General features: G+C 47.4%; 1 protein-coding gene across 1 annotated transcript in view; it reads right to left on the bottom strand.

Moving 5' to 3' along the window:
• Positions 1–10,455, bottom strand: part of C1QTNF3 (C1q and tumor necrosis factor related protein 3) — a 30,785-nt gene that overhangs the window by 12,822 nt on the left and 7,508 nt on the right. Inside the window, exons 2-3 of the mRNA XM_019531931.1 lie at positions 9,038–9,149; positions 589–743 (exon numbers count right to left, since the gene is read on the bottom strand). Coding sequence (XP_019387476.1) covers positions 589–743; positions 9,038–9,149 — 267 coding nt within the window. The remainder of the gene's footprint in view (positions 1–588; positions 744–9,037; positions 9,150–10,455) is intronic.

The following is a 10,455-nucleotide window of genomic DNA, read 5'->3' on the forward strand; positions in this document are numbered from 1 at the left end:
TGACCCTTGTTGGGATTACTTCCCTTTGGGCATGGAGGATCGTCTCCTTAAGGAGCAACCACTCACCTTGGACATCTGGCTCCCTTCCCCTCTGGGTCCTCAGTGCTTCCCCAACGATCTTTTTATTCATATATGCCTATGTTTATTGAACCTGGTGATTACTGCATGGTATCAGACATGGTGAATGAAAAAGAACTTGAAGGAATTTGACTTCCAAACTGAAAAACTTTACACTATTCTTTTTATTGTTAACTTATATGTGGGTTTGATCTACTGTATTATTTCAAACAGAAGATGCCCTTGAATTTAAGATGCATAAATTTTCTGATCTCACTTTAAGAAAAAAAATCAAATAAAAAGACACAAGGATACAATCTCTGTGAAGCCTGTGAGAGCTTTCTGCTTATTTTTTTCCCCTCCAGTTTAAGATGCAGGCCATTTTAAAAGGAGTCTTTCACTTTAAAAGCTAGATCTTATATTCAAAGGACCAGCATATATCTGTATTCTAGTAACTGTGGGCTGATTTTGAGAAATGAAACCCCAAGAGTAAAGACTACTGGTTTGAGATCCATAGTGAAGATATTGTACCTGGAGTTCTGGTGGAATCCCTGGATAACCTTTTTCTCCTTTTGGTCCATGATGGCCACGATCTCCCCTTGGTCCCAGGTCCCCTTTGTCTCCTTTCTCCCCTTTGGCTCCATCATGGCCAGTTGCTCCATTATTTCCATTGTTTCCATGATTTCCTTAAAATAATCAATGTATTCTGATTAGTCCCAATACAATTATGTAATACATAATCAATTTTGATTTATGCAATACATAATCATAATACTTAAACAATTTTTGACAGGATACTGCCCTTTCCCACCCCCAAGCCAAACAAATCCTATTCTCAGTATAAAGGTGACTTGTTCCTTGAGCAACCAAGGAAGTTGATCTGTGTCAAGCATCCTCAGAAGGGTGATCCAAAAACCTTGCACGGTGTCTGTGCAGCATCTCAGAGCTAACCACTAGGGAACGCTGAAGATAGATGTGTACCTGAATAAACCCAATACATTTCTGACGTAGGTAACTTAGAGGAGCAAGCAGTGCACTCCATATTAGGGGTGCAGTATACACTCCTGAGAAGATGTGCCTAGATCCATTCTTTGAAAGAAAAGGACAGGATAAATTGCTTCATTTAGAGCTTGGCCAGAAGAGGCAGTAGGACTGACTTCTTTTTTTTTAAATACCCAGGGTCCAGACCATTCATTCAGACCTGAGTTCAATTTCTGCCTTATCCTGACTGGGGCTCAAACCTACATATTTCTTACCTCCCAGGAGAGCACATAACAACCCAGCTACACACTGCTCTAGGTGCAGGCTCTCTTCACTCCTCCTGCTGAAGCTGATTCACTGTGTAGTAATACAACATTCATGGGACCAGAAAAAAAGAGAGTTAGTGGAAGCATGAAGCCTAATGATCAGTATACTGAGCTGGGAGAGGAATCCCAGGTAGCAGTCCCTTCTCCAACCACTGGCTATGCACTATGTATTGTGTAGTCATTGGCATCCCAGATGTGTGCTTCTGACACTGGACTATTGAGTCAGTCTTTTGCTTGCCCTTTCTCCAACTCAGTCCAGCCCACTGTACCTTGTCTCCCATCCTGCACAGTGAAACAGCTTAAGCAAGAAGGATGGAAGTTGCCCAGTCTTTTGATTAAGGAGGTGGGAGATATAGGTCTCTAGGTGAAGGTGGAAATAGAAACCAGATTTCCCACTTCCTGAGCAAGCACTGTAACCACTACACAGTGCTTTTAAAATTGGGCATGTCCTCCTTCTCCTCTAGGTATGTGTTAAGAAGAGAATTGCCAAAACTACACTTTGCAGGTATTCTTATGTTGCTAATATGTATTGGGCATGCTCTGAGCATGCCTGCTTTATCAGCCTCCTTAAGGAACTTAGATCCCAGTCAGAATTAGACAGGAGCTAGGCATGTAGTTGCCCAGTATGGGGCAGTTCAGCACACATGCAGAAGCAGGCCACTTTTCTCAAATTAATCCAAAAAAGCAGCTTGCCACCTGTCTGCACAAATAGAAATGACTTGGGCAGAAAGTACTGTAACCTGTGAGGAGTCTCTCACAGGTCAGCCAACTCAGCCAGCTCTGCCTAACATTTCAGAATATAGTTTCTCAGGCTGACTAGGTACTTGTGAAGGAACTGGCACATTCTTTGAGACTCCTGGCACACATTTATTTAAAGGCACCGTGGGATTTGAGCCTCACACATTTCAGATCAGGCACAATTTTCAGATCAGGGATAAGACCCCAATTGTTCCCGTTATGCTTGCCCATGAAGGGGGAGCCCTGGATCATCATCCCAAGTTTTCCCAGCACTGGCAAGTCAAATGCCAGGGACTCAGAGTCCAGTGTGACCTGGGGTTGTGCCAGAACCAGGGTCAACAACATGCTGACTGTTGGGCCCCGACACTGAGAGATCAAGTCATGAATCGATTAGATGTGGGAGACATGGTTGATGTCATATACTTGGGTCTTAAAAAGGCCTTCAGTAAGTTCTTCCATGATGCTTTTATAAAAAAACTGGGGGATTCTGGGCTGGCAGAGTCCATGGTCAGATGGGTTGGGAACTGGCTAGGCAGGGGAAGGAAAAATACAGCCTGTGGCCAGCCAGGCCATTCTTTCTGGCCCATGGGACCCCTAAAAAATTTAGACAATTAAGATTTATCTGTCATGGCTGCCTGTCAAAGATGACAGGAGCCAGTGGTAGTAGGACCCAGGGAGAGCCAACAGCAGGATTAAGCAGCTGAAGCAGTAAGGCCAGCCCAGCCCCACCCCACCCAACCCCAACCACAACCCCAGGTACACCAACTCAGGCCCCGCACTCCTGCCCAGCTGTTGCTGTGCTCTGCAGGCCCACTCACTGCCCCTTCCCCTCACCTTCCACAGACATTTTCCCACTCCCCCCTTTCTTGCCCATCTGCTGGCCAGCCGCTCCAGCCCCACATGGTTCCTGGCTGCAGCGCCAGGACCACAGAAGCAGCTGGGATGTGGTGCTAGAGCAATGGGGGGGAGGGGCAGGAGCAGCAGGGGGGGAGTGACAGGAGAAGGGCAGCAGTGACAAATGGGGGGAAGTGATTGTGAGTGGCAGCATGGGGCCCCCTGGGGCCAGGAGCAGGAGTAGCAGAGCCTGGACTTGGAGCAGTAATGGCAGGGGCTCTGCCTGCCATAGGGGGAGTGGGAGAGGGCAGGCTGTGAGGAAACCCTCCCCCTCCACACATGCCACAATCTTCCCCAACCACCCACACATCCACATGCTCCCCCACCCCACGTACACACTCCCAAGCCCCCTTGCCTATCCAAGCCCCCTTGCCTATCCATCTCCCCACAAACCCCACACGTGCACCCACACCCTTCCACAACATACAAGAGTAAGACTTAATTTTAAACTATTATACCACTGTACACTATACAAACACATGTAAATCAAGACAAAAATAGTTTTTGAAATGAAATTAATGTATGTTGTAGTACGTGTTTGATTTTTAGAATATAATTTAGTATTTTTCTGGTTCCAAGGTGATAAAACCCCCTGCTGAAAGGGGTATTTCCAGGGGACCAGGGGAAGGACTTCTGGTGGCAAAGGTCAAGGATTAGGGGGTGGTATCTGCCAACTGGAGTGGTGAGGCAGGGGGACCTGAGAAGTACCTGGGTGATTCACTCACTGGGAGCAGTCCTGCTGGGAAACTGTATGCACTGGCCAGGGCCAGGCCACATTGAGGGACAGAGCACAACATGGGCTGCCCTGGGTGGGAGCGGGTGGCAGTCAGCCCCATACAGAGTGCCACAAGGGCAGCTGTGGACCATATGGGGCAGGCAGTGGTGGGGGGGAGCAAACTGCACCTGCACTGCCCTGCCTGGGCTAAACACTGCTGCATGCACCCCCTGCTCCCTCTTCTTCCCTCCCTTCCCCTACACCTAGCCAGCTTCTTGGCCCTAGCATACAAGCAGCCCCCCACACATGCATATACCAGCCCTCGCATACACATACCCCCACAAATTCCCCACACATCCAGCTCCCTACTCACACACCACACCCACCACACACAATATACAAAAGTAGGACTTTATTTTGAGCTACTAGCAAAGTACCCATCAAGAATGACAAGCAGGTGGCAAGGACAGAGTTCCACCACCCACTGCCCAGTGCTGCCACTGTTCCACATCCCGCCACACACAACCCCCCAACCCACCTCTGTGTCCAGCCCTAGGCACCCCCATCACACCTCAGACATACACTCATGTGCCACATACCCACCCAACCACACACCATGCATACCCACCCACCCACCCAGCCGCACACCACACACACACACACCCAGCCACCTGCGTGCCCTGCCCCCCAACATGTCCCGCCACCCACAGCCATCTTCCAGTGCAGGGAAGGGTGTGGGGGAGTGCTTGGCTGCTGTGCAGTAAGCGTGCATGGGGGACGCTCCCCACTCTGCAGTTGTGTGCTGCATTCAGTGGGCACTGCCCACACCCCACTGCCCACTGCCCTTGTGGCCATGCCTCACATCCCCTCCCCCTCATGCAGGGCGTGGTCCCCGCACCGGCTTCCCTCATGGCACCCTACGGCCATGCGCCTGGGCTGACGCTCCACATGTGGGGGCGGGGAGGGGGGTGTGACTGCAGGGTGCCGCACAGGGAGCAGGCAGGGCAGCGCACTCCACCCCATGGCCACAGACTGCAGCTGGCGGGTGCTGTCCACGCCCCCCGCCAACTCCCCTCACTGCACCCTGTGGTCCCGCACTCCATGCCCCCACCATGCACCATGCCACCCTCCACATGGAGAGCGCCCGCTAGCTGTGGGCCACAGGGGGGTCATAGGGCAGGTGCATGGCCACAGGCAGCCCCAAGGGGAGAAGGCAGGGGGATGCCGGCAGCACCTGCCAGCTGCAGCATGTGGCCACAGGGCAGGGCATGCCCCTCACACCCGCTCTCTGCGGTCACATGCCATGTCCCTCCCATATTTTGGTGCTCCTGGTGCAGAGAGGGCATGGCCCTCCAACTGAAATAATTGCCCACCCCTATGTTAGATCAAGAACACACAAACACTCTTAGAAGAAATTGGGTTAAATGTAAATGTAGTTTTTCTTAGACTGCCAATGTCATTTAGTATATCAGATGGAGAAAGGAAACAGAAATATCAATGAAAGAAAAGATGCCATGGGGTAATTATTCAAGTACATACACATAACTCATACATACTAAAATCAGAAATTTACAAACACCATCTGGTTGGGGAAAAATGTAATTGCAATGTGCAGCTTTTGCATATATACATGAGAAGAGGCCATTTAAGAAGTGTCCCATAATGCAGAAAGAAAAAAATGATTGGAACCAAAATTACAAAAAAGCATACATAAAAACAAAAGAAACAGCAGGACGGGATTATTCTACATAAACTAAAATGACAGAGTCCTTCTTATAATCCAATTTTTAAAAAGTTTGGGGAGGGAATCACATTAGGACAGTATTCCCATTAGTAGATGCAAAAAAAAAAAGTGTGGATAAACAGTTGTAGTAACAAACAGAAGCCTTCCCAGTTGTAGATAAATTCAGCCTTTTCCTCCCACAATGACTGTATTATGCCAAGTATAGAAGCCATCCTGGAAACAAGAACCAGAACTTTGAGGCACCTATACACAAACAGCCAGGCTGCTTCAACACGCTGTAATTACGGTGCATCAGAGAAGACTTGATTGATCAAGTCTGCTGGAGCATGGTAATTACTGCGCTCCAGCAGCCTCCAGCGCCTCATGCATCAGCATCCCCACATTGAAAAATGGTGCATGGTGCTCACTTGATGAGCTTTAGATAAAATGCCCCACCACCATTTTTAAGCACAGGGAGGTGATAAACAAGACACTCCGGGCACTTTAATTAGAGAGGCTCTGAGAGCCACTCTACTTAAAGCCACACCACCCCACTCCCAGAGCATGTGTATAAATGCCCTAGAGCTCCCTGCCTCTGCTGAGTATTCTGACCACTAGGCTATAAAATAAGACTTCCTTTTGCATTCATTCACTCTCTCTGTCCCCACAAATTTTGCACTCGATTCTGCCCAGTGGCCCAGCTTCAACAGAAGGGGTGCTGGCAGGGCACCTCCTAACAGATATAGCTCTGTGGTTAGGGGCCGTCAGTTGATATAAGAATTAAACCTGTGTGTCTCACATCCTAGGCAACTCCTCTAACCAGGAGGTATCCACCATAGAAAAGAACAAGCCCAAAGAGAGGTGGCACATGCCTACCCTCAGGAGAGGATTCCAAGCTGGGTTCTCAAATGCACTGAAGGTTCTTCCCTGCAGCACCCAAAGGCATCTAAGTCTCAGAAGGAGGTGGGGTTTCAGGTACACTCCTGTCCTCAGTACTTTCTCTTTGCAGCTCCAATTTGAGCATGGTGGCTGCTCTGGATCCCATTTTGCAGTATCTAAGTTTCTCAGTACACTTAACCTGGAGCCAAGGTACCTCACTTCTGGATTCACTGTAGATGGCAAGTGCCTCTAGGCTAGAGACACACCGTTACACATAAACCGGTTTAAGTGATCAGAAACTGGTTTAAACCTGTAAACAGAACAGAAGATCAGTGCACATACACCAGTTTCAAAATGGCTGAAACTGGTTTAAGATAAACCCAGTTGAATGTTTCAGACTTAACTTATTTTGGTCAAACTGGTTTATGACACTTCTGACCCAGACCCCTCCTTGGTTCAAGTTAAATCACAGTCCCCCAGCATGTTTTCCAGCCCTGGGCTGAGCTCTGCTGTCTGCTCCAGAGAACAGGGCTGGCCCCACCCCCCTGGTCACTAGCTGGAGCAGTGAGGGCTGGTTGACAAGAGAGCAGGGGAGGGAGGGGGCAAGGTCGGCTGGGGATGCAGCAGAGTCTAGGCGGGGGGCTGCTCCCCCCAGCAAACCCCAATTGAGGTCTGGGGCCAGGGAGGTGGGTTAAACACCCCTTTTCCTGCTCAAATTTACTGCTGGCTCTAACTGTGGACTACAAATCCCAGAAACACCTGGAGCAGGGAGAGGAAGTGATGAGCAACCCTGCAGAATCCTGCTGCTGTAATTCTGGACTGCAAGTTTCAGAGACCTTGGGGGCTGGAGGAAGAGGAAGTGAACACACAGCCAGAGAGCCATGCTCTAGCACCCCCCAACTTCTGGCCTGAGCCACTGCAGGTGTGTGGCTACATTTCCTGAATCAAAGGTAAATGTCTGTTCACTTCTGTTTCAATTGAATCTGTGCATCTTAGACTAACCTGCAAAGACTAAACCGATACATCCTCAGGCTTTTTGACGGTCTTTACCTAGTCCTAAAGTTAGGTAGTGCAGCACCTACATTCTAGGCACCTAAATCCTTTATTAAATCTGACCCTCAGTGAGTTTGAGGTCATGGAAGAAGTCTGTTAAATCAGGAAAATGAACTGAGGTCTCCCAACACCTGACCTAGCACCTTAACTCCTAGACCATATTTTCCTTCCTTCCTATGGTTGAGGCTCTGTAATAATACTGGATAAGACTAAATAAACAGTCAGTACAGCTCTACATGCTCCTGCTGGGATTGCATAGGATGGTGGGAGCCAACTTTTTTGGCATGTGTGACACAAATTAAGCTCTGTACCCTCCCAGGGTGCCACTCCAATCCCTTCCCAGACAACCTGCTGCCCTGCTTTCTGCTTCCTGCCCTGTCCTCCTGGAGCTATTTGCCCTGTGCTGAGATCTCCCGCCCCAATCTGCCATGTGCTGCATGCGAAGGTTGTCTGTGCCACTACTGGCATGTGCACCACAAGTTAACCACCCTGGCATACTATGTAAGCCAGCTCTGAATCTGACCCCCCTGGGTCTTCCCTAAGTTATACATCTGTAACCCCTACTGGCGTCAGTGGTTCAAATTTCATGGAGTCATTACCAAGTCCATGAAACCACATTGCCTTAGCTGGTGTGGCACAGTCCACAAGTCTGCCCTGGATTTGGCTGAGTTGTAGTTTCTCATTAGATGACAGCAATAACAGGTCTATCCTGCAAAATACAGGTCTGAAAAACTAAACCACCCTGAGTAGCAGCAGTGGAAAGAAGGGATAATGCGAATATTATATGCCTTTTTCTAGTACAGCAAATATTCATGGTTACTTTCCATAACTAAAAAAATTATGTTTTTGTAGTAAAATTCTCTCCCATATATTCCCCCTAAGTACAGTATTTACACAGAGTAGAGGGTTGGTGATGGCTGATTCACTTAATAAATCTTATTCCTTAAAACACACTAATGCCAAAAATGTCTAAGTAACATGTTATTTCTACATTTTTTTGCCATCCAAAGCTGCTTATTTAAACAACTGTATACAGCACAGTGTGTCACAGATCTAACAGTTACTGGAAACTGTTAACACTGGAATATCAACAGCCAACTGCAAGAAAGATTTTCGGGTTTGCTGTGAAGAATACCCATTACCATCAGCAACTTGCAGGGAGAGAATGAAAGCAAACGGTCAAGAGGATGAGGCAAGCTAACCGAACCATAACTCACTTATATTACACAGCTGTTTTATGACTCGACTCAATTTCAAATTCTTGAAGGCAACTGCCATATCAGTTCCACTGCCTAATTATCTTTACCCCTTTAAGAGCTGCCTGTCTTTCCACAGCAAGCACCAGACCAAATTCTAACCTCAATTATGTCACGTTTTCCATACACTAGAGACTTTTTTTTCCAATCTTAAAGGGTTATTTTATTTTATTTGAAGGGAAGCAACAAAAATGAACAAAAAAAATGAATTTCCATAACTGAGCCCAGAGAAAAAATGGCTGCTACACTTTACACACAAGCAGAGGAACCTAAAACCTGAATCCAAATCTCAACCCCAATTGCTAAAAAGTTTGGACACAGATCCCCATTCTGATGCTAGGATTGGTCTCTGATCTTCATTGAACCCAGTCTGCAGTTAGACTGAACACCGAGGCATCTGGAATTTCATTTTTACCTGGCATCCCAGCAGGTCCAGGAGGTCCTGGTGGCCCTTGATAGAGTTTCATTCCAAAATCTCCACGACAGCAGGCACTGCAGTCTGTATTCTGGGGTCCGCTCGGAGGGGGCTGAGTGCACAAAAATACACAGTATTTAAATACAGCATTCTGGGATTTCACTGGCTAAACATACACATATGCATCCTGGTAGCAAGGGCTGCATTACAGCCCTAAGTTGGTATATTCTGATAAACTCTCGGGACACTTCTCTTTTTTTACATATCCCAAGCTCAGTGTCCATTTAAAACTAAGGTCCTTCAATTGTTTCTGAGTTACAATATCAAAGAAAAATCTTCCTTTTGAAAAAAAAAATTAAAATAAAAAAACTGAGTGGCTAAAAATCATAGATCACTGAGCACAGTATCCTGCAAGTCACTGCATACGGGGACAGGGGCTCGCCTGCACATACTCTCAGCAGGATTCTGGTCAGGCAAGCCAGTCTGGATGCAAAAAAGCAGTGGGATCAGAGCTGTGGCTTGGAGCATCTTCAAGAAAAAGAACTCACTCTGCTAGATCTGAATGAGCATGGACCTGGATTTTCAAAAGGGTAAGTGTAAAAAAAAAATCACTAAATTCTAATAATGCCAAAAACTGACCTGGACATAGATAAGGTGTTGTGAACATGTGACTTAGACCTGTGCAAGACTTTTCAGGCGCATCTGAAATGTAAGCACTTATGGGAATATAACATTGCAGGCATTTGGTTATATTGTGTGCATGTGTGGGCACAAGAGGGATTACAGAGCTCTCCCAACAAGGCACTGTTCCTATTATTAAAATAATGTATCAAGGATAAAGTAATAACTAGCCACATTTATTACAGTAACAAAGTCTGATAACAGTTAATGTTCATCCCAGAGTATTATGTATACACAAGTGGCTTTACATTCAAGTGGACTTCACAATCAAGGACTGATATATTTCAAACTGCAAGTGATTTTCAGAATTATTCACAAGGAAATAGTGAAGCTACAAGGCCTGTGAAAGGCTAGTTGAAGTGAACCACCCCTTCTTCTCTCTGTCTTTTTAACACCCAGCTAGACAAAGCTTTGGCTGGGATGATCTAATTGGGATTGGTCCTGCTTTGAGCAGGGGGTTGGACTAGATGACCTCCTGAGATCCCTTCCAGTCCTAATTTTCTGTGATTCTATGATAACTCCAATTTCATATCTTCACTCCCACTTAGGGTGGCCACCTTTTCCTGATGCAACAGCAGGATACATGCCCCCCGACATCTCCCAGACAAGCTACCCATGGCTCTGTCCTTCTCTCCAGCCTGGCCCTACGGCTGTGCATTTCTGCCCCGGCCCTGGGACCCAGGCCCTATGCACCACCCCAGCTGAGCAGCACCCCAGCCCCAGCCCCCAATCCTGCC

This window comes from Crocodylus porosus, unplaced genomic scaffold, assembly GCF_001723895.1.
Source record: "Crocodylus porosus isolate Cpor-Errol unplaced genomic scaffold, CroPor_comp1, whole genome shotgun sequence".
NCBI lineage: Eukaryota > Metazoa > Chordata > Crocodylia > Crocodylidae > Crocodylus > Crocodylus porosus.